General features: G+C 41.0%; 1 protein-coding gene across 11 annotated transcripts in view; it reads left to right on the forward strand.

The window, feature by feature from the left end:
- Positions 1-5,962: 5,962 nt before the first annotated feature.
- The window catches only part of tp53bp1 (tumor protein p53 binding protein, 1), a 30,215-nt gene continuing 10,984 nt past the window's right edge, over positions 5,963-25,193 (forward strand). For 3 of the 11 annotated variants that reach the window (XM_049717760.2, XM_049717764.2, XM_049717766.2), the window contains exons 1-16: positions 13,271-13,536; positions 13,642-13,847; positions 16,439-16,520; positions 16,614-16,710; positions 16,787-16,839; positions 16,916-17,023; positions 17,145-17,267; positions 21,030-21,081; positions 21,160-21,311; positions 21,526-21,652; positions 21,737-21,831; positions 21,901-22,088; positions 22,677-23,739; positions 24,556-24,672; positions 24,759-24,938; positions 25,023-25,089. In XM_049717760.2, the coding sequence (XP_049573717.1) occupies positions 13,668-13,847; positions 16,439-16,520; positions 16,614-16,710; positions 16,787-16,839; positions 16,916-17,023; positions 17,145-17,267; positions 21,030-21,081; positions 21,160-21,311; positions 21,526-21,652; positions 21,737-21,831; positions 21,901-22,088; positions 22,677-23,739; positions 24,556-24,672; positions 24,759-24,938; positions 25,023-25,089 (2,684 nt within the window). In that variant the 5' untranslated portion in view covers positions 13,271-13,536; positions 13,642-13,667. Of the gene's footprint in view, positions 6,090-13,270; positions 13,537-13,641; positions 13,848-13,956; positions 14,180-16,438; positions 16,521-16,613; positions 16,711-16,786; positions 16,840-16,915; positions 17,024-17,144; positions 17,268-21,029; positions 21,082-21,159; positions 21,312-21,525; positions 21,653-21,736; positions 21,832-21,900; positions 22,089-22,676; positions 23,740-24,555; positions 24,673-24,758; positions 24,939-25,022; positions 25,090-25,193 lie in introns of those variants that run through there. The other 8 variants (XM_049717762.2, XM_049717768.2, XM_049717761.1 and 5 more) reach the window with 7 other exon arrangements.

Consider the following 25,193-nt stretch of genomic DNA (forward strand, 5'->3'; position numbering starts at 1 on the left):
CAATTCAAAAACAAGAGCGAGAGTATTCTTGTGGACTTTTCTATGTGAACTCTGAGCCTGTCTGCCATGATGACAGCATACAAGCTCGGTAGGTGATTTGTATTCAAGGCACAGATGAGGAGGAGCGATAGGAGCAGGCAAATTCCTTAAATAAATAGAAAGCAGGAATATACAGCTACCCCCTTTTGGGTATTAGTGCTAACATCAAAGCCCTACTGGAGCAAACTGAATGGGATTTCCACATCCAAAAGAGATAAATTTTTCAAAGTGACCTTTGCAAATGACTAGGCATCGTACCGGGCACCCTTTTCATTGTCGTGTGCTTTTTGCATCTCGGTTGTAGGAGACAGGGTTCTTATTCTTTGTAAGAATAAGAAGCTGAGCAGTTGAACTTTGAATAAATGCATCTTCTGTAAGCCCAATAGAGTTTCAGTCAGGCTGACAATTTGACATGCGACAAAACAAAGACAACTCTTTCTTCTAATTTTCCACAAATTCATTAAATTTTCATTTGAAAGAAGTGATTTATCATTTTAAATGATTGTAATGATCATAATAACTATGTTTTCAATTACATTTCTAATTCTCCGTGTTTATGTTCTCTTCGTACTCGCACTTTCCACCATTGGTTAAATCGTTAATCATGTAATCACATTTTGAATTTAAAAATAAAGCGGAATCGTAACCCGTGGTAACACAGTAGAGTGAAAATGAGGCATACTTGTGAAAACAGCAAACCAGCAATAAGGTGCGTCTTTGGACATGTTCATTGTCTCACTACATGGCCTAATTCTGTCTCCTCTCAATGATGTCACGGATTCCAGATCCTCAATTAGTTATGTGTGAGAGTCTAAGAAATACAGGTTGCTACATTCCCAGCACTTTGTTCATAGTACATCCATGGACAAGCAGCAGAAAACTACTATACAGACAGAGAACAATTCCCGTATTTTCCGGACTATAAGTCGCTTTGGAGTACAAGTTGCACCAGCCATAAAATGCATAATAAAGAAGAAAAAAAACACATATAAGTCGCACTGGAGTACAAGTAGCATTTTTGGGGGAACTTTATTTGACAAAATACAACATCAAGTACAGACATTAATCGGCAACAACAGGCTAAACGATACGGTATGCTAATGGTACATAAACAAACGAGGAACTGAGAATGTGCCTGATGTAACATATTAACGGTTATTAAAATAACTATAACATAAATAACACGTTTATCGAACCATCCGTGTCACTCCAAATCATTAAATCCATCGAAATCTTCGTCCTCCGTCTCACTTATAAACAACGTCGCTGCTGACTCCAGAAGTACATGTGGCACTGAGGTCAGATTCATTGTCAGTGGCGGCTTCAATTATTCCACAGGCCTAGTGCACCCTCATGCAATTTAAAGTGAAAATAACATGTGAAGTGATCAACAATACTATAGTAAGTAAGTAATGTGTTAATGATCAAGTAATAATGTATTAATAATTTCACATATAAGTTGCTCTAGAGCAAACCCGGGCAAAATACGGCCCGCGGGCCATATCCGGCCCTTTGTGCGTCTCTGTCCGGCCCGCAATCATAAATTACATTTGATTACAACTGAATAAATAAAAAAATCTGTGTTGTACATGCAATACAACTGTGCTGCTTTTATTTTGAAAGGCGTCTCACTTCCGTGAAGCGTGCGTGCATGTGAGCTGTGCGTGTAGGTGAACAGCGCGAAGTAATGCTGCTCTCAAAATGTGTGCTGACACAAAGAAAAGAAAAGTTGACAAGGAGTGCCATGTTTTCAACAAGACATGGACTGCCAAGTATTTCTTTACAGAACTGAAAGGTAAAGCCGTGTGCCTGGTTTGTGGCACACAGGTCGCTGTGTTTAAAGAATATAATTTGAGTCACCACTACACGACCAGGCATGAGAAAAAATACATCTCTGATAAACAGCGTGCAACAGAGGCTAATGCATTGCTAGCAAAACTGCAAGCCCAACAAGGACTTTTTATCAAACTTCACACCCAGAAATGCAGCGGCTTTGTCATTTGAGGAAAAGTTAAAGAAGTTAAGAATAAATTGTACTGATTAATGATTGTTTTTTATTTGACCTATACACCACAATTTCACATCGCTTAATATGAATATAAACAGAATAATTGTATTCTTCTAATTACCAGTACCAGCTATTTAAAATAAATAATTTAGTGCATTTTACAATGGAAGAAAATTGAGCAGGTTTAAGTTATTGTAGGTGTGGCCCTCTGACACAACTCAGGTTTTTCATGTGGCCCCTTGTAAAAATGAATTGCCCACCCCTGCTCTAGAGTATAAATCGCACCCAAACTGTGGAGAAAAAAAAAAACTGCGACTAATAGTCCAGAAAATACGGTATAATAATAAGGTAGATCCAAACTCAACAACAATAAACCAACCTTTGACCTCTGAAGAAAATCGAGCTGTGTGTTTGCTCTCAAACAGCTGTAGCTCCTTGTTCAGGTCGCAGATACTCAAATCAACATTCCAGGACAGCAAACCTGGATTAAAATAAGTGAAGCATGAATCATGTAGAACAGGGGTCTCAAACTCCAGTCCTCAGGGGCCACATTCCCACGTTTTCCAAGTTTCCCTCGTTAAACACACCTGATTCAAATGATCAGTTCATCCTCACGTTCTGCAGGAGCCTGTTAATTGAATCAGGTGTGTTCAACGAGGGAAACTTGGAAAACATGTAGGAATGCGGCCCTTGAGGACTGGAGTTTGAGACCCCTGATGTAGAACGTGCTAAATGCCCAGCATCTGACTGTTGCTTCATGTTATTCCTGATGATTTGTGTTTACAGATTTTTGCATTCAACTCATTTTTTCCATTTATTTGGGGGGTTGGCCTAAATTTACTCGACTACTTAAGGAGGAAATTAACGATCCAATTATTTCATTTCCATCTTATATGAACTACTATTTTAAAGAAATGTGTCAATCCATCTCTGAATGATTTGAACTCTTGCTGCCTGGAGGAGTTGTTATGGTAAGAGGCGAGAGTTGTTCTGATATTTATGCTGCTAACAGTTGAAACTCAATCAGCAACACCTTTGATGGTTGCAATAGCACATCAAGTTGCGATTATCAAATTCAATACAATTTACAGGTTTCTTTACTGTATGATTGATTAATTGATTATTCTCCTGTCTCTAGTAAACATTTCCCCCATTTACTTAAAACAGTACATGGATAAAAGATCAAATAAGAAATACAGCCTTCATACCTTTATGGGCACTGGAAAAACATTATTCATGACAGCTCAACCCCGATTTTATGCTTCGATTCTATGCGACTTTCTGTCGAACAAGGTTTGGTCATGGACCCCAAGATTTTTTGTCGTATTTTAAACGGATGGACGATATTATAGAAATTGCAGTGTGAAAAGACAAAAGGCAATTTCCCAAACTCTGGACGCTAAAGTGTACGTAAAATCGAGGTTCAGCTGTATTATTGGTAGTTTTTGATTGCCAAAATAAGTGTAAAGTTGTCTAAACAAACAGCCACTCAGCATATTCAGCTGTGCAATGAATTATTTAATTGCGTAAATTGTATGGAAGTTTTACTTGTTTTTCACCTTATTCAATATTATTTGGACATAGTACGACAGGTTCTAATCCACATGATTTTAGCAAATTAATCCACACAGAAGTACGTCATCAGACAATCCCATTTCAGTCTTACCTTGTTTGATCTGTTTTTTGGCAGAGTCAAGGTGATCGCTGGTGGAAATCTCTCCAATCACAATCAGCATGCGATATTTATTGTGTTGTAAAGCAGCTCCAGCATGACGTTGATCCTGGTGCTCAACTGGCTTGGCTTGCTTTACTGGACTCGCTATGACAAAAGGAATTTCCATGGTAACAGTTGCACTCGTGGACGCTCACCTCTTTTCCATCTCCATGACAACTGCGTCTAGAGAAAGGATGTTGGGTGCAGGATGAACTGAGTGGACTTGTAGGTGTGGCCCTCGTGGAAGGAACATTTTTCATTGGATAACGTGTTATGTGACTATTTGATGTCAGAAAGCATCACCAGCCGAAACAAAACAAGGGAATTGAAAATTTATGTTGATCAAATTCACGACACATCTGAAGCAAACATACTGAGATTTGAACAATGAAGATGAATGTATGGTAGGAAGTCAATGTTTTACCTCACTATTGACAGCATATGAGGATTGATACTGTTTATAAGAGGACAATATTAATCATACAATTATATGAGGGTATTAATTAAAAAAACATAGTTGTTAAAAAGGCAAACTAGTTCTTGGGATTATGAGAGTAATTAGTAACACTACACTCACCTCCCTTAAATTGCTCATGTATTGAACTTTATAAGACAAAATGAGCTGAAAATAACATTAAAAGGATCTATTTATAACATTGGCACAAATCGTACTAGGCAATGCAATTCTATGTGACTCTTTGTTCCCATTGTGATCAAAACAATGTTTCATCTATGCACAAAGCCAGACAGACAACAGAGGCCTTAAAAAGCATAGGCATAGTTATTTTAGACTTTCTGGGTTATGTGAATAAGTTTGGTTTGTGCACCCCCTCCCCCCACCTAAAAATAAGCTCGTATTATAATCATCACTATATTAGACATTATTAGACAGAATTAAGATAGCCAACATTACAATGTACATCATGTTGAACTGAAAATATATCAACTATCGCCTCTGCCACCACTTGTTTCATCCTTCAAATAAGTCGCACAGTATTTGATTATGGGGTAAACTAGTGACAAAAACATAAGGGAGGTAAACTTTTTGTTGCTTACCTAATGTGATTTATCTGGAAATTTGTTAGGCTTTTAAGGAGCATAAAAATCAAAAGAAGACTGAGTATTTTTTTTGATTGCTCAAACCACTTTTGGGTGCCATTCTACCAGTTGAGATTTACTGGCATAGCCGAATATCCACAACATTATCAACTTTTTCATCTAAGGACCCAAAGTAAAACTTTGGTTCCTCCCCACGGATCCAATTTACAAAATGTAGCATATTGCTTAGTTTACCGGCTTACTTAAGAAAAAAAAGTCCCTTTTATTAATGTGACAATAATATTGCATGACAAAACAGTTTAGCTACGCACTCCTAAATCTCTGATCCTAGAATTGGTCCAGCAAACAACCATCCACAATTAATCTTTAGTGAACCTGTTTCATGTATGTTTTTGCCCAAGTACAGGGAGAGGATGCAAACTCCAGGCAGTAGGAGAACCTCACCACTTTCAAGTTTTTTAGAACGTTTATTTTGAAAACGCTGTGTGATGTTTCCTTTAATCATACAGACAGTCAATTTTATGTAATTGCTTACTTGTTGATTGTGTACCATTATTTTCGAGAGTGCTGCAGCTGCGCTTTGATTTTCCAAAGGTGAGTCAGCAAAACGACTCTTTGTAATATACTGGCCTCTGCTGGTTAGAGTGGAAAGTGCTAGACGTTGTCATCAACATGAAAGGTGATAATAGCAGCGCGGAACTTCTCCCTTGCTAAAATGAAATCCAAGATGCTATTCTTCACTGTTTTGTCGTATTTCGTTGTTATTATTGTTATTAATATTTGTGCTTTGTCTTGAAAGTAATGAATGTTTAAAGTTAGGCACAAAAAGGCTCGGTACTTCTCCCTCAAGCAATGTTTAATTATATATAAAAAAATCTTCTTGTGAAAGTAGGCAAGCAAATAAAACAATTTATTGGATGGTTACAGTGCTTTTGATTCTTCTAAAGACAAACGAGACTTAAATTTTGAAGATATAGGAAAATACATAAATGAACATTACCAATTGGTTTAATTTACATTCATGTGCATTATTTTGTAAATGGTCTTTGTTTGACGTTTATTGTGCAATGGGTGCGTTTGCCAGTAGGAAAAAATGAACAAATAAATTTGTTTTTAAATGCCATTATATTCACGTGCACTGTGTGCGTGCACTCCACACCCTGACTGTTCTCCAGAGGAAAGGAGCAACGGAGCGATGGAGGACGTGTTTTCACTGCGTGCAACGGGACACTGAAACACACGAGTGGAATATTCGTATTGTCTTCTAAGGTAATGTTGTAAATGTTTTTTTTTTTTTTTTGTGGGTCGAACTATGTTGTCGAAGAGCAATGGAAGTGTCGTCAAATATCTCCCGCGTGAGCTTCAGCGCGTGCCCGTGTGTTCCAGTGGAGGGGGCGAACGTGAGACATTTTGGGTAATGGCTGAACATCCGTCTGAGAACCTCTTTGGCACTACCCTATCATTAGATGACGATCTGGCATTTAACTTGGCTGGAGCGTCTAAGGTTACGTTGACTGTCGCATTCTGTACGGAACGTGCATTCATTGTGGCTCCCGTTATCTATAAACCAGAGCGTCTGTATGAGAGAACAGTGCAGAGCAATGTCAATACACGGCGGTATAGACAAAAGGCTTTGGACACACCTCTTAATCAATTAGGGAGCCATTATTTTTTTTTTTTACATCCTACATTTTAGACAAATACTGAATATGCTTCTATTTCAGCATGGCACACTAGTAATGAGCACTGCTCTTTTGAGATTTGGGGTTTAAATCTTGGCTCTGGGCTGGCTTCCTATGTGGCATTTATGTTCTCTCTCTCTTAATATATTTAGAATGGATCATTTGATGCCATCAAATGATGGGTTCAAAATGTATTCTGCATCCAAGTGTATTCCAAACCGTATTACCTATGGTTTATTAACCAGTTGTTGGTTATTTGGTATTGCGGAGTGATTAAAGGAAAATAAAACACAAACACTACACAACAATTAAACATTATCACACAGGAGGGGATTGATGTCGTACTCACCAGCCTTTTCAAAACTGATTCTGGTTTGGTTGTTGTTTGCAAATGTCTGATTTTGATTTTTAAAAAGGCCCGAAGTCAGCTGGGATAGGCTCCAACACGCCCGTGACCCTCATGAGGAAAAGGAAAAAATATAATCAGTCTTCTTTCATGAACGACTGCACAAATCAGAGAATAATTACTTTTGTGAGGCTGAAATCAGAAGATTTGGACAGTTTAATTTAAAAAATGGCTGTAAATGATTAGTTGATATTTTTGATTAATTTGATCATCGATTAGTTAGGGTTAGATTAAAAGATTAATCAAGTAATTTCAACACATTTATTCTCCACATGCCCAAATCATGCATGTGGTGGATGGTTGTCAATATGTGCCATGTTATTGGCTGGCGACCAGACCAGGATCAGGTTGTCCTCGCTTCATCACTTGGGAGAGGTTCCAGCTCACCCACAATCCTAATAAGGACAAGTAGTCTAGAAAATGGATGAATGAATGCGTCCAATCTTGTTTAAGGATTTCAGGGAAGATTTTATTTTCCTCATTGGTGCAAAAATCATAGCATTAAATATGTGGAAAACTTGATCATCAAGCCCATCAAACAGGTTTAGGGTGAACTAGAGCAAAACACACTCTTCTGGGCAAATGGATAAAAATTCTCCACAGACAAACTCTCAGTGGGATAGCCATCAGTTCAGAAGCGAGGCTAGACAAATTGTTCAGGAGCGAGGCAATTTTTGAGCAAATGTACACCCTCTCCCATTCAACTGTTCCGCTCTCCATTGTGGTCCAAGAACAAAATAACCGAACTCTGGTTGAGATAAAACATAATGACAATATAGCACGAGTAGCCAAATAATCAAATGTTCAAAGGCAACACAGAACATAATTAATTATTACACTATATGGTTGTTGCTTGCATGTTTATTGCAAACAAAATTAAAAATGAATGATCAGCCTCTCAGATGTTATTACTTTCTTTTCCTTAGCAGACCATTTGTCTTTGGGCTTAAGCGAAACAAGACATTCAGTGACATAATTTTGGATTGAAAACTCATCATTTTTGCCCAACATCTGATTGACATGTTTTGTGTCTGAAAATCCCTGTTGGATTTTGTCCACAATTTAGGGAGCGCGTTATCTGCGCCTCACGGCAAAAGCCTTTGCCAATCACCTGTTCTCCAATTTACTCACTGCGTGCTCGTTTGATTTCTTCAGATTTAGGAAAATGCAAAGACACTGAAGCAGAAATTAGACTTAGACAGATTGGTTGAGTTCAATCACAATTCTTGTTCAAAAAGCTCTGTTTTCAGGAAAGTACAATACAGCGCTGGGCCCTTCAAGAGCGGAAAGTCTCCATTCAGAAAAGGCAACGTCCAAGGTTGTTAGATCAGTTTTATATTCAGTAGCACATTGTGGGCCGAGATTGATGGGTGATGAGTCTTCGGGGTGGGGCAAGTTCGAAGGAGAGTCTGCTTCCATGGGAGTGGTGCTGGTTATGGGCGATTCGGTGTGTAGGTGGGGGGCTGTTGGTGTGTGTGTGTGGAGGGGGGCTGTTGTCTTCCATCCCGTCTTTCGGCCTTGGCGATCATCTTTGGCCGAGTTCTCGGGTGGGGGCTGTTGTCTTCCCTCCCGTCTTTCGGCCTTGGCTATCATCTTTGGCCGAGTCTTTGGGTGGCTCCTTCTGGCACCTGCTGGTTTTATCTCAACGTGACCTTCCTGTAAACATTCTTCTCCAATCTTGGACATACACTGTCGTACCTCATTCTTTTAATTGTGTCATTTTGTACGAAATTATGTTAGCTTTTGGCTGTGACATCATTAATCTATTGCTGTTCTTTTGATACATCATGTCTTTGCTTATTCTTAGTTCAATCATGCTTCCAACCGTATCTTTTCTTTGTTAGGCAAACTATTTCCCTCTATGCAGAGCGTTCAGTAGTAATCAAAAACTGGCGTCTAGCATTAGTCAAAACATAAGATACAATCAAGTACTGAACGGTCAAGACGACTCTGGCTGTGTCCATGATTCAGAGAAAAGACATCAGGCATGAATTCCACAGTTCCTTAAGGGTCATTAAGCTATTTAGGCAATATATCAAAAGTCATTTGTTATTTCAAAGTCCTCAGAAATATATCAGATCAGAAAGTTATAAAAACCTTTCTCATCACCACTTATCAAAAATGTCTACTTATGTCTTCTTTATTGATTTGGTGTGTAGGTATAATTATGCTTAAAATGTTTCTTTTATTTATTTAATATGTGAATATACTTGTCTGCTTATGTACTTTATTCAATGAGGTTTGAGCATATCTGTTTTTGTAGCGAGGCAGGACTTTTTGTATTTCGACCTCATTCCTTCATCCCCTGAAGCCCACAATAATCACAAGATCACATGAACTTTAAATCAGACAATTTACTTACTCAGCAATGGACACTTGTTATTATTGCACACAAAAAAAAAACCCCAGCAAGGCAGTGAGGACAAATTCCGAGCAGAAAGTAAGGATCTTAAATATTTGTTTCTAGCATGTACAGCAGGTAACTGTGCAGTATTGTTATAGTGTTAGGGCTCATCGTAGATGATGTTAAATCGTTAACTATTTCTGTGATGGACATCCGCATTATCCCATGTAGTAAGTAATGTAGTAACCACTACATTATCACCATGTAAATTTCATTCAAATTAATTTTCTTATTTGGAAGAATTAGTGTCTATGGCAGTGGTTCTTGATCTTGTTGGAGGTACTGAACCCCACCAGTTTCATATGCGCATTCACCGAACCCCACTTTAGTGAAAAATAAAATTATTTTTTTCAAATTCAAGACATCAAAGTTTTTTACTGGTGCACAAAATGAGCCGTGCATGAACACCACCTTGTTCAAAGAACAAAACCAACACAATGCATGAACTCAAAACAAATGACATACCTGCAAATCAGTGTAACTTCTGCTGTTGCCTTTGCGAGACCAGTTCAGATATGCAGCATCACAAATTTACACGATAAATCAGGTGTGTTCGGACCTCCGCAGTGGAGGCTCTGGCGAACCCCTGAGACCGTCTCACCGAACCCCTAGGGTTCGATCGACCCCAGGTTAAGAACCACTGGTCTACGGTAAAATATATGCAAGTATTTTTGACATGTTTTTTTTTTAATCTCAAATATTATGTGATTTATCATCTGCATGATGCATGTTCATTAATCAGTGAAGGCTAACGTTGAAAAACACATTAAGAGGTGTTGAAAAATCTATTGTTTGATTGCCAAAAAAGGCAGCATGTGGCGCACTGGTCAGCACATCCAGTTCAGAGGTGCACGGTTTGATTAACGCTCTGGCCTTCCTATGTGGAGTTTGCATGTTCTCCTTGTGCCTGCGTGGATTTCCTCCGGGGTGCTCCCACATTCCAGAAACATGCATGGTAAGCCGAATGACAACTCAAAATTGTCTGTAGGTGTGATTGTGAATGTGAGTAGCTGTTTGTCTATGAGTGCACTGCAATTGGCAACTGGTTCAGGTGTAACCCGTCTGTAAGTACACACTACACTGCAGACTTTATTGAAAACTGTTAACAGCATTAAAAAACATACCGTATTTGCCGGTGTATTGGTCGACCTTTTTCGATCCAAAATCGACCGAAAAAATCGACCTCGACTTATACACCGAGTCATAAAATTTAACTTCGTATTCATCACTTCAAATGTGATGGTAACCAAGGCCGTTTCTCATGCATCTCATTGTGCGTTGCACTTAGAAAATTTGAACCGGGCGGCGTGCGCGAGTGCGCGGCCCGCTGGAAGTCGAATGAGGCTCCGCGATCTCGTCCGCGGTGCTTATAAACAGCCGATCCGCTCGGCGGGGGCTATTTTCGGCCACTTGGCGCGTGCGCACGGCCTCCCGGATGTGCCGGGCGGGTGCGCGAGCTCGCCGGCCGCTGGAAGTCGAATGAGGCTCCGCGATCTCCTCCGCGGTGCTTATAAACAGCCGATCCGCTCGGCGGGGGCTATTTTCGGCAACTTGGCGCGTGTGCACGGCCTCCCGGATGTGCCGGGCGGGTGCGCGAGCTCGCCGGCCGCTGGAAGTCGAATGAGGCTCCGCGATCTCCTCCGCGGTGCTTATAAACAGCCGATCCGCTCGGCGGGGTCTATTTTCGGCCACTTGGCGCGTGCGCACGGCCTCCCGGATGTGCCGGGCGGGTGCGCGAGCTCGCCGGCCGCTGGAAGTCGAATGAGGCTCTGCGATCTCCTCCGCGGTGCTTATAAACAGCCGATCCGCTCGGGGGGGGGGGGGGGCTATTTTCGGCCACTTGGCGCGTGCGCACGGCCTCCTGGATGTGCCGGGCGGGTGTGCGAGCTCGCCGGCCGCTGGAAGTCGAATGAGGCTCCGCGATCTCCTCCGCGGTGCTTATAAACAGCCGATCCGCTCGGGGGGGGGGCTATTTTTGGCCACTTGGCGCGTGCGCACGGCCTCCTGGATGTGCCGGGCGGGTGCGCGAGCTCGCCGGCCGCTGGAAGTCGAGTGAGGCTCCGCGATCTCCTCCGCGGTGCTTATAAAGTGCCGATCCGCTCGGCTTGGAGCTATTTCCGGCCTCCCGTTGGTGCCGGGCGGCGTGCGCGAGCTCGCCGGAAGTCGAATGAGGCTCCGCGATCTCCTCCGCGGTGCTTATAAACAGCCGCATGCGCACGGCCTCCCGGAATTTGAACACATTTCGTCAATAAATTTCGCATATTGAATTTTGGAGTGTAATATAATGCAACAATTGAGCTCGACTTATACAAAGGATATATCATAAAATCGTAAATTTCCGTTGAATTTTAGGGGGTCGACTTATACACCGAGTCGACCTATACACCGGCAAATACGGTACTTCAAAACGACCTCATTCAAAAAAAAATCATTACTATAGTAAATTAAGTCTGGACCGAATAAAAGATCAGGCAGGGCATGCTTTGTAAAATTACATCTTAAAGCAGCCATTTTCTGGCAACACATTTTTTGTCTTGATTGATGTCTTGCTGTATTGAAACAACCTAAATGATTTTGCTTTGTGCTTCCTCCTCTGGTGTCTTGTGTGGTGTCTCCATGGAAACTGAGGTTATACAAGTGATATTTGATTGGCTGTTACGTCTCCAAATTATCAGCAGACTGAATGTATAAATAAAATAAAAATAATTTATGTACAAGTAAAAATAAATACATTCATCACTTTACATTTGTGGTTTATAACATTAATAAATTCTGAAAAACATCCACATATCCAGTAAAACGAGTTTCAGTAAATGACGACGAACCTGCGCTTCACTTTTGTCCATCAGGCATATTTATACAATTTATAGATTAAAGGTATTTACAATACAGTGCCGTGAAAAATATTTACCTTTCCTCAAATTCTTAATGTTTGCATTAATTTCACTTGTCTTGAGATAACCAAACAAATGGAATGTCAGACATAAACTCAAATAAACAAACTGTCCAGCTTTTATTTCAACTCAGGACATTGCACCTTTGAAGCCACTCACTTATTAAGTCTGCAAAGTATTCATTATTCATTGTGAGAGTGATTAACATTCAATATTTGGAGGCATAACCCTTGCATGTAATAACTTCATCAAGTGACCCACTGACCTAACAAGACTGTTACATTCGTCATTTGAAATACTTTTCCAGGCCTTTACTGCAGCCTCTTCTTCCTTCTCCCTTCAATCTCCTCTGGTGATTGACATGGCAAGTCTGACTTTCCATTTAGTCGACTTGTTTTCGATTTGATGACTTTCATGCAGTATTTCTCTTTATCACAAAGAGTGGTACAAGTCGTCTTTGACTGCCTAAAAAGTGTTAACGGTACCGGCAACATTTTATATTGACCATTCTATGGGACATGCAAACAAAGTTCATCAAAGAGAAATGAGCATTGCGTTGCATATTGCTTTTATGGTATTAGTTGTATCTTATGCTATACAATTGTTCCATTATCCCAGCTCTTTCCAGTGACATCCGTCTTGTTGGAAATACAGAGGATTTTAATTTTGTCACCTCCCTAGCATTAAAAAATGCTAAAAAAAAATTGGGTGTCAAACTAATTTTTTTTCATGGGCCGCATTGTAGTCATAGGCTCTTTCGGAGGGCCATTATGACTGCCAACCCAAATAAATGTATGAGCACCTCATCTTATATACAGTAAAAGCTACAAAACAAACTGACAAATTACTCGTTTTCAAATCAGACGAGTAAAAACTGGTCAAATATATGTAAAAAAAGATATTAAAATTGAAGACAATTTGCAATTCTAGGAATGACACACGAATTTGATGCACAATTTGTCTTCGCGGGCCACTTAAAATGATGTGGCGGGCTGTATTTGGCCCCCGGGTTACACATGTTTGACACATGTCATAATGTATAATATATTTTAATAGTAACTGGCTCAAGACATCTGACGGAACCAAACATAGAAATCGAAAGTACCGGATACAAATGAAAACAAATGTTCAGTAACCATAAAACCAATCAAAAGTAATGTTCGGTAAACATAAAACCAAGCAAAGGGTTTGTGACGTCACAGCATCGCTCAAGCCAATAGGCTTGATTTTACCGCGCTGAGCAGGAACCGGTGGAGAGGGTGTGTGTGTGTTTACGTGAGGGACGAAATCGACAATTCATAGCCACCAAAATAAATACATACCTATATAGGTAATTGAAACGCTTGTCTAATTTAGGTTAAGTAAGAAAACTATGTCCAAAGGATAGTAACAAGCGACTGGTTCACACATCCTTCTTTGTATATGTCGCACTCAGTCCGCTACTGATCACGGCAAAACCACATGGATCCCGACGGAAGTGAATTGGACTCCTGCCTGCCTCAGCCGGAGAATCCGTGTCTCATTGTGGAGGATTCACAGCCGGACAGCGTCGCCTTGGAAGACGACCCTGAGAGCAGCTACCGTGCTGTGCTGGCCCGACGTCTATCAAACCTGCAGCCCAGCGCATGCAGCCCGGTCCTGGTAAGCAGCGTCGCGAAAAGAAACGTAACAATACGCCATTCTAGTCACGGCCATGAAGCAGTCAGCGACATAGAAGCCGTGCTCTTTTATTTACAGGGACGTGAAGAGTCACGGTTGACTTGCTGTTAAACCGCAAGACGGCTTTTAGTGCTTCGTGGTGGTTTGCTTTTAACACACATGATTCTAAACTTGTAGCCTTAACATTAGGTAGGGCTCCACAATTCATCAGGGCTAAACATTCAGCCTTTCGAAAGAAAATAGGCTCTCCAACCCTCCAGCGACCCTCGTGAGGATAACCGGTTTGGATAATGGATGGATGGATGTTTGGAAAGGTACTGTTTTATTGACATTGCATAATGCAATGCAGTAGTACAGCACTTCAAAATGCAGATCTTGAAGAATAAAGTCGTTTCATTTGAAACATATCTTTGCGTCAATCTAAACACCATTGCTGTACGCTAGAGTACAATATCAACAAAGCAGATTTTTTTAAAATTGTATTTCGTACTGTGTCAGAACTGTAATTACTAATGTTTGAATAACACTATATTACTAGGCCAGTTCATTGTGTTAATATTTTACGGAGATTGGTTTGAATAAGGCTGGCACGGTGGCGCACTGGTTGTTAGCACGTACGCCTCAGTTAGGAGGGTGCGGGTTCAATTCCACCTCCGCCCCTCCCAGCGTGGAGTTTGCATGTTCTCCCCGAGCCCGCGTGGTCTTTCTCCGGGCACTCCGGTTTCCTCCCACATCCCAAAAACATGCTTGGTAGGCCGATAGTGCGGATTCGTCTCTGTGTACCCTGTGATTGGCTAGCAACCGGTTCAGGGTGTCCCCTGCCTACTGCCCGACAACTGCTGGGATAGGGTCCAGCACGCCCGTGACCCCTGTAGGGACAAGCGGTATAGAAAATGGATGGTTTGAATAATCCTGGTCGTGTTCCCTTGAAAGGTTCTCCCATGGGAGACATCAGAACAAAAATAACTTTGGGCCCCATCATTTCAGTGCCTCAATTGATCGCAATCTATTTTTGAGGCACCCTGTTAATTGGTCACCAGTAAAATCTCAGGGTTACCCCCCCCCCCTCTCTTTCAGTTTTATTTCAATGAAAAAAAAAGTCATATTCGGGCCAATACGATAATAGCTCCCAACTGTTTGGGTCTTGTGTACCCCAAACCTTTTTAGCATGAGTAAGTACCCTCTTGCTCACGTGTTGATGATTCTCAAAAAGTAGAATGTAGCTTTAAAGGAAAATCATTTTATTTTGTCTTCATTTTGAAATTTCCTTCTCAGGCATTGTCTCCTTTTTAACTCTGACATGCTGCCTTGAAACTAAATATGGGAAATAAGTTGAAAAAATATTTGGAGTCTTCAATCGGCCTACCTGTCCCCCGCCTATTGCCCAGTGACGCTGGGATAGGTTCCAGCACACCCGCGACCCCTGTGGGGATTAAGTGGTTCAGAAAATGGATGGATGGATGGATGAAGTTGAAAAAATATTTAATCAAAATAAATATTACGCCTGCCTTTGTTACATGCAAATCTATTTATCGCTAAAACTGGAATTTATTCCATAAAGTCCCCTGCCTCAAAACATAATCTAGATGCCTGTTGGGTCTAAATACGATTAGACATTAAACCACTCGCTGGAATGAAGAGGAGAAGACAACCAGAACAGGTTTACTCGCGAGGAGAACGATAGAGAAAGCAATCTCAGTTACAACCTCCATCAGTTCTGAGTCCTTACTCCACGTGCCCCTCTTTTTAATGTTATGGTTGCCCTGGTTACAGAGGCGTTGCTACACTAAGGGAGGGGAGATTGTGTCTGTAGCAACGCTGATTAGCAAAAGAATGTAGTGTGGTGTGAATTAGCACTTCATTGTTGGCTCGTGACCCCCCGCAGAGGCCGTCCCCAGCCGTCTTCCCTCACAGTTGGCTGACTCGTCCTCGACTGTGATCAAATACCTTGAAGCACGTTGATTGCCGCTTTGCTGTGGAACAAATGCAACTAGACCTTTGCTAACTTTAGCTACTTGGTAAATTAACACATAATAATAAGTAACTTGTCCTAAACACTTCAACACACATTAAGCAAACGTGAGGTAACAGGTATGCAGTTCCTTAAACAAACATTGAGTAAATATGGGATAACTTTTATGCAACTACTAACCCTTAACAAAGAAAAACAGGTCTGATAAACTACAATCTATGAACCAAACCTACATCTAAATGAAAAGGAATAAAGTTCCCGTGAATCAAACAAAGAACATGTCACCTATGCAAATAAGCCCTGCTCATTGTTAGTGAAGGCCTCTTACGGGAACAAAAACACAGACAACATAAGGACAGGAAGGATACAAATGGCTGACAGGGATCAAAAGACATCCCTATCACTAAAAAGGAAGAACCTAGATAAAAGGAAAGATAAACTCGTAAAGGCGAGGCCTCCAGGTCTGGCAGGCCAAAGCTTCACTTAAAATTATTTCAACAATGCCTGAAGACGTTATTGGCATATGATTTTTGCCAATGTGGACCCTGTCGCAACTTTAGAATTGTATACATGATTGACTTTTAATCATTTACCTTTCCAGGAGCTGATATCATCGCCACCTGGAAGTAGAGGCTCTCAAAGCCAATCTGAGAGCTGCCGCAGTAACAGCCAGGCTGGTCCTGGTTAGTTTTTTTTCCCCTAACAATGTAAGCATTCACGCACCTTGTATTTAACAGCCTTACAGAAACCCTTCTCTTGTATTTGTTTATCTCTAGGGATTCTTGCTCTACCCAACCACAGTTCAGAATGCCAAGAGGATTGTCAAGAAGAGGAGAGTCAAGTTCTCACCATTAACCCGCCAAACAAACTAAAGTACCCATTGGCCATTGTTTTAGCAGATTGTTCATGCTCAGAAAAGTATTTTTAAATTTCTATCTTAATATTTCAGGGCTAATGTGCCAATGGATTCTGATTCCACCACACCTTGTGAGCAGGCTGAAGGTAAGGAGCCTTGTCACATTTCTAGGAAGGCCCAGTAATGAATACAAGTTTACGCATTAACATTTTTGTCTTTCAGATGCAAACTCACAGTTTGGTTTCCTTGCACTATCTCAGAGTCAGGATTTTGTTGTCAATGAACTGAATAGCCAGAAGGGAGATGAACGTGATAAGCCTCGGACAGTCGGTGTGATAAATTCTAAATTAGGGATTAAGAATTTGATAATTTAGAGAAAATATGCAACAAAAATTTATCGTACTTAATATGTTTTTTTGAAAGTTTATTTGATAAGACTTTTGTCTTTCAGGTGGAAACTCGCACTTTGGTTTCCTTCCTCTTTCTCAGAGTCAGGATGTTGTTGAAGTAAATAGCCAGAAGGGTGATGAGCGGGACAAGCCTCGAGCAGTCAGTGAGACAGACTCCAAATTAGGTAATCAAAAGTTTAATAATTAGAAAAAAATGCTAGAATTATTATTATACTGAATACGTTTTTGAAAGTTTTTGAAAGGGAGGGTAAAGTGAGCCAACTTTGGCACTTAAATAATAGAACTGTATTAAGAAATGATATCAGTCCCCCTTGAAAAATTGTATTTTGGAACAAGTGCGGTACACTTACTGACGCCCATATTTTGGGCCGAGTCTGCTTGATTTAACACAGCCTGACTATCTCACGGTAATCCTTGTGATATGTTGAAGTGCACCCAAGTCTTGATTTTACATGCTTAGATTCCACACGACCTTTTGTCTAACGCGGTTTGGTTATGGACCCCAATTTCTTTTCGTCGTTAATACGTTTTCAAGTAGTAATTTAAATGGATGACAAAAGGACCGTACGAAGCTAAATGACTAGTGTGTAAACCTTAGCGCTAGCTATTTGATTAATTTCCGTGACCAATTAAAAGGAGTTTGATAATAAGAAGTCAGGCTGTTTGATCTTTATGACTGCTTTATTACAGTGTTACGGATAGCTTGGATTGTTTTTGATTTGGAAAGGGGGAAGTTCACGGAAGCACCTCATCCTCACAAGTCAAAGAGTGTGGCCAGACACAGTAGTAGAATAAGTGGCTGCTTTATTCTCGCTTCCATCCAATTCACACAGCATCAAAGTGATTTACTCAATCCGCCTAATATTGTACTCTGCATATTGATCACTCTTTTCATAAAATGTCAACTGACTTTGATGTGTGTGGGTGACGGACGGCAATCGAACCCCTTCAGCTGCCCAACAACATGACTGACCTAAATTAATGTATCAAAGGGCCCCTTTGGCTGCCTAAAACATGCCTTTCTAAAAAAAACAAAAGAAAGACTTTCTATACAATGCCCTTTCAGGGTTAATGCGATTCCCAAATTCTGGATTCCAGAGTCTGCGTAAGATTGAGATAAGTAGAGATCCATCCATCCATTTTCTGAACCGCTTAGTCCCCACGGGGGTCGCGGGCGTGCTGGAGCCTATCCCAGCTGTCATCGGGCAGTAGGCGGGGACACCCTGAACCGGTTGCCAGCCACAGCACACAGACAAACAACCATTCGCACTCGCACTCACGCCTAGGGACAATTTGGAGTGATCAATCGGCCTACCAAGCATGTTTTTGGGATGTGGGAGGAAACCGGAGTGCCCGGAGAAAACCCACGCGGGCTCGGGGAGAACATGCAAACTCCGCACAGGGAGGGCCGGAGGTGGAATCGAACCCGCACCCTACTAACTGTGAGGCGGACGTGCTACCCAGTGCGCCACCGAGCCGCCCTATAAGTAGAGATGTCCATGTAAATTTTGGTGTCATTTCATAGCTGTTTTGGGACATTATAAGCGATAGTTCTTTAAAATTGATTTCCAATAGGGAAATTGTGAGCCCTTCTGTGACATCAACTAAGACTTGGAGGGGAGGGGTGCATGGCGTTCTTAAAGACAATCTTTGTTTCATTATTTCTCCACAATGAATGGCTAAAATAGAAAATGCTATCTTTTTTCATTTTTCCCATAAAAAAATGCATAAACTGGGTAGTTAGAAAAAAATTAACCATCTGTTTGCCCTCCTTTTAAAGTAAAACTTTGACAAGCCCCCGCTATGTGCGTTCAGAAATTACCCTGCCGCAAAACGCAGAAACTGAGTCGTAGGCCAAAGGCACCAGGTAGGCCACAAGGTCCAAATAAGTAGCCCACAGGGCTAAATTAAAAATCGCTCACCACTGATAGAAGATTCATATTTTCTACTTGGCAAAGTGATAAATTAAAAACAAAAACAATGGCAGACATTTATGAATGAGTTCTTAACTAAAAATAATAAAACAAACACATATGAGTCTTTTTATTAAAAATATGTAATTTGAGCAAATTCCATTTTTTAGAACCATGTATCAAACTTTGTACTAATCAGTGCCCAAGAAGTAGTTCTCACTTTCAAAAAGGTTGGTGACTGTTGGATTCTGTCCACAATTTAGGGAGCGCGTTATCTGCGCCTCACGGCAAACGCCTTTGCCAATCACCTGTTATCCAATTTACTCACTGCGTGCTCGTTTGATTTCTTCAGATTTAGGAAAATGCAAAGACACTGAAGCAGAAATTAGACTTACACAGATTGGTTGAGTTCAATCACAATTCTTGTTCAAAAAGCTCTGTTTTCAGCAAAGTACAAAACAGCGCTGGGCCCTTCAAGAGCGGAAAGTCTCCATTCAGAAAAGGCAAAGTCCAAGGTTGTTAGATCAGTTTTATATTCAGTAGCACATTGTGGGCCGAGATTGATGGGTGATGAGTCTTCGGGGTGGGGCAAGTTCGAAGGAGAGTCTGCTTCCATGGGAGTGGTGCTGGTTATGGGCGATTCGGTGTGTAGATGGGGGGGCTGTTGGTGTGTGTGTGTGGAGGGGGGCTGTTGTCTTCCATCCCGTCTTTCGGCCTTGGCGATCATCTTTGGCCGAGTTCTCGGGTGGGGGCTGTTGTCTTCCCTCCCGTCTTTCGGCCTTGGCTATCATCTTTGGCCGAGTCTTTGGGTGGCTCCTTCTGGCACCTGCTGGTTTTATCTCCACGTGACCTTCCTGTGAACATTCTTCTCCAATCTTGGACATACACTGTCGTACCTCATTCTTTTAATTTTGTCATTTTGTATGAAATTATGTTAGCTTTTGGCTGTGACATCATTAATCTATTGCTGTTCTTTTGATACATCATGTCTTTGCTTATTCTTAGTTTAATCATGCTTCCAACCGTATCTTTTCTTTGTTAGGCAAACTATTTCCCTCTGTGCAGAGCGTTCAGTAGTAATGAAAAACTGGCGTCTAGCATTAGTCAAAACATAAGATACAATCAAGTACTGAACGGTCAAGACGACTCTGGCCGTGTCCATGATTCAGAGAAAAAACATCAGGCATGCATTCCACAGTTCCTTAAGGGTCATTAAGCTATTTAGGCAATATATCAAAAGTCATTTGTTATTTCAAAGTCCTCAGAAATATATCAGATCATAAAGTTATAAAAACCTTTGTCATTACCACCTATCAAAAAATGTCTAGTTATGTCTTCTTTATTGATTTGGTGTGTAGGTATAAATATAAGCTTAAAGTGTTTTTTTTATTTATTTAATATGTGAATATACTTGTCTGCTTATGTACTTTATTCAATGAGGTTTGAGCATATCTGTTTTTGTAGCGAGGCAGGACTTTTTGTATTTCGACCTCATTCCTTCATGATCCCTGCTTACAGTGGACAGCTCCCCATACACATGGTTCATTCCTTGCATAGCCACCTATTTGTGTAATTTTAAGCTTATGAGACAACCTCTGTGTTTTGTGGAGAGTCCATATTAGTATTTTTTTTTTTTTTTTTTTTAGAATTTTGGGGGTTACAAGTCCACTCCAATGCATTTCAGTGGGCATCAATTAAACATGGATTTCCACCATTAGGAAGCCTGCTTGGTGCCTATCCCGTTCAAAGCAAATTACATGCAAAGAAACTGACATTCTTTGTAACTGGTAGATTTTTGTCTCATGGTTGGTTGTGAAACATTGCTCATCATTGCTTATCCTTATACAACAAACTATAACCCCAAACAGTTTTATGGAATTTAAGATTCATTTTACAAAAGTATCCTTTGACAAAACAGTTAGGATTAATTGATTTTGGGTGGAAAAAAAGCACCATAAAACTCTCATAATTTCTGCTGACAATTTAGGGTAAACATGTCCCCCTTTCTTTCAGAGCACACCATCAACACTGTGACATCGCAGGATCTGATATGCAAAGTAGTCAGGTATATAACCTAATTTTTCATTTTATTCTGTTCATCTGAGATGCTTTTGCCAATTTGAGGTTGTTCTATCTCCTAAAGATCTGAAGTGAGCTCCAGCAGCCAGTCAGAACAAACACTGAATGTTCAGGTTCTGCTGCAGTCACAGTGCCTCAAGGACTCTGGTGAGCCAGAACAGCGGGACCGTGGAATGATGTCATCTCAGCAGGACATGTTTGATGCTGACAAGTCAGGTATGTCCCTTTGCATGTGGCATTCATTGACAATTAAGCAGACATTCAGATAAGTTCGATTCGTACCGTATTTCCCGCACCATAAGGCGCTTTGGGTTAACATTGACTGTTGGATTGCTAGCATTGCATGCTTCTTAACTAGCTGCCGAGACCACCGCTTTAGATCAGAGCGTCCTTAAAAAAATTATACTATTGTGTGTTTTGTTGCCCTCAGGTGCTGCAGTAGACAGTACAGTGTCTGAGCCGGAGCAACAAGGTTACTCCACCTCAACACCAGCCCAAACCCCTCGGCTATTGCATCTTTTTGGACAGGAATCATTGATACAGCAGAGCTTATCACAGTAAGTCACATGACAACTATACATTATGTGGCGCAAACAACCACTACAGAGAGAAATGATCTGAAATTGTCAATTACCCACTAGGAGCTCGGTTGATTATGTTGCCCCAACCCCAGACAACTTTCTCTACGCACCTTTGATTGTCCCCAACTCACCAAGTGGAGCAGAGAGCCAACATGGTAAGACAACATTTTGTTTTAATGAGAATTCCAAAAATGAAATGAGACAAGCAAGGTTTGCTTTGTCAGGTGCCAATGAGTCCATGGATAGCCTGCAGCCTACAGAAGAGCGAGCTGCTCCAATGGAAGAAGTGCCAATGGAAACAGAGGGCTCCTCTAAACCACAACTACCCACCTCAACTGCTGTATCCCAGAGTTCTTGTTGTTTTGTGTTAGAGAAGCCTCTCTCTTTACCCTCTCAGCCAGAATTCTCACACGTATGTACCTCATTTTATTAGTACTTGTATGACTTGCTGTTTGTTTGTTTTTTGGGCCATTAATGCACCAGTCAATGTGCTGCATGAAGAAGAAAAAAAAAGTGGATCCGAAGTATAAGTCTCATTTTTGGGGGAGAAAATGTATTTGACAAAAACAAAGACGAAGAAAAGTTACATTTAGGTTGGCACCCAAAATCCCCATTCCCCAATTGTGTTGTCGGCTGTAAACGAGTTCAAGTTTATTAGAAACTTACTGTTTTTCTTTTTCGTTCAAAGTGGCTAAGATTAAATGGGAACCGGTCGCATTGTAGGAAAAGGAAGAATCCTCATCACTTATTGTGCCTTTTGGTGCTGGATTTACTATTCATAGCACCAAAATAATTCACAAATCATCTTGAATCTTTGTTTGCCCGTTATTAAATTGTTTAGCCACAAGAATCAACCCCAATGAGTCATCAAAATTCAAAGTTGTTACTTCATATATTGTATACTGTATCTCTGGTTCTGGCGAGCACTATATTTTGCAGGTGTCCCACATTTTGTAGTAGCCCTCTGTCCTCATGCTTTGTTTGTTTTTGTTTTTCTCAGGACGTGTTTGTCCCAACACAGAGTCAGGAGGCTCCAAAGCCATCTGCTAACAAGACTGAGTCCTTGTCTGTTGAGTCTCCTCGCAAGGAATCGTCGTCTGCTTTCACATTGCCTTTACAGCTCTCTGTGAATATGGATGACAACTCATCCCAGAAGTCAGAAGAGATCATGGAGGACACCCAGGATACACAAATTGAAGAACTGGAAGAGCAGTCTGTAGTAGATACTACTGACTCTGCGTTCTCGCTCAGCGATCAGAGGAGTGAGTGCAACGGTGTCCATGCTGAATCACAAAGTGCCCCCATTTCTAAACCGTGCACTCAGCTCTCACCTTTCTTGAATTTACCCAACCTGAATGTAAAATCATGTGAGACTGCTATCAAGGAGTCAAGCCCTCCTAAAGTTGTGTCCTGTTCTCAATCCAAGATTCAATCTTCAGATGTGATTGTAAACAGCTTTGTGCTTATGACTTCATCAGCAGTGACTCCCTGCAGTCTGGAATCGCAGCCAGTCATCTCCCATATGTCTGTTATGGAGGTGGCAAAGAGTGTCGTGAATGCAGCACATTGTGTACAGTCTCAATCACTGTCACAGAACTGTGGATCCATTGGCAGTCCGATGAACAAAGTTGAAATTGATGAACCTGCAGATATTGACCACGCTTCCTCAGAGGAGGAAGAAATGGCGATGGAGGAGATGGGCAAAGATGAAATTGATGAACCTGCAGATAGTGAAGATTCCTCAGAGGAGGAGGATGAGGCAATGGAGGAGGAGAGTACTTTGGGAGTGGGGGCTTCTTCTAGTATGGGTTTAGTCCTCTCTCAAAACAAGCTGATGTCTTCTGGTGACAAGGAGGATGCATATGGGGACGAGAGCATTGTTACTGTTGCAGAGAGCAAGAGAGACTCACAGGATCCTCCCAAAACACCCTTGCAGCTTTCAAAAGCCACTACTCCCGGTTCAAGCACAAGCAAGGTGTCATCTACGTCCACTAATGGCCATGAGCTCATGGTACAAGAACCAGAGATGCACAGAAGCAAGAGGTTCAGTGATAGCTCAGGAGGTAGGATGGCCACATTGTTTAAGTTCATATTAGCAACTTGTGACTGATACTGAGGTGTGACTTGAATTCAAATTAGAGCTTGGATTCGCACCCAAAATCCTTCCAATCATGTTGATGGCAACAAATGAATTCACTTTCATTTTGAAACTTCTGCTTCTCATTACTGCTTTTTCTTTTTTGTTTCTTCATGGACTCGTATTGAATTGTGGCCAAATGGTAGAAATCTGGTCAGTTATTATGCCTTTTTGGTACTGAAAATAGTAAAAGAAAAAAATTGTGGTGTATGCTGCATGCTAAACTAGCAAGCTAGCTGGTGTTTGTTACTTTGAAAAACAGCAGCAAACTGTCATAGCACATTATTTGCCGTGACTACTTTTCTTTCAGTTGTTCTAATTTGCTTTGGTGGTTAGCAAATTTCTGATGTATTACTACCACTATCACATGCGGCATTTACCATGAGGATTTACTATTTATAGTACCAAAAGACAATAACAAACCAGAATTTTCTTATTCCACAATGTGGTGCAAGATTCTAGATCAGCTAAGCCATTTTTAAACAAACAAAAAAATCTGTAGTTACATTTTATAAGTGAAAGCTTCTAATCGAATCGGATCTCGTTTGCGTTCGCTCATTCTCGTCACCATGATTAAGAAACGGGGATTTTGGGTGCCAGTCTAAGCTCGACTGTTATTCGTCTTGGTTTTTGTTTTTCAGTTTCAAATACAGCGCCCCCGGAAAAAAAATAAAATAAATAATGAGACTTGTATTCTTAAGCATTTTAACTGGTAATCTTTTTCTTGTGCTTTTTCTTCCAGAAATGTCCTTCCATTTCACACTGCCTAAAGATGGTGAGTTCATCGGTCCAGTTGTTGGAGCAACTCCCCCGATTATCACCGAGTTGAAGGGGACGCTAAGGCACAGCACTCCCATTGGTGTGTTCCTGTGAAAAGCATACAAGGCAATCTTAAATGTCAAGTAGCGACATTCTTTTTAAATTGAGCTTCTTTCACTTATCTAGAGACATTTAATGAGAAGCCAGTGACAGACGATGTCAGTGCTGATGTGATGGCAGCCAAAGATGATGTTCTGGAAGAATCTGGACATGAGTTAGCAGAGACGGGAGACACAAGGCTGAGTTTGAGAATGAAGTTAGTGACCCCGGTTGAAGAGGGAAGCTCGGACCGATTCAGTTTGCAGAGTAAGCATATTCTGTCTTGGTCGTAATTGTAGCCATGGATACTGCATTCACAGTACTTTGTCAGTAACTACTCTTCCTCTGCAGAACCAACACTATCAGAAGAGGATGAATCTGTTGCCAAGGTTACCACTGTCACTAAGGCTGAAACCAGGTACCATAGTTGCTGATGCATCACTCGTCTTCACACTTTATTACCACCTCATACATTAGAAATAATAATTAAATTTCCGCTGTGGGAAAAGGTAAATTGGTTGG

This window comes from Syngnathus scovelli, chromosome 4 (genome assembly GCF_024217435.2).
Source record: "Syngnathus scovelli strain Florida chromosome 4, RoL_Ssco_1.2, whole genome shotgun sequence".
In the NCBI taxonomy this organism is placed as follows: Eukaryota; Metazoa; Chordata; class Actinopteri; order Syngnathiformes; family Syngnathidae; genus Syngnathus; species Syngnathus scovelli.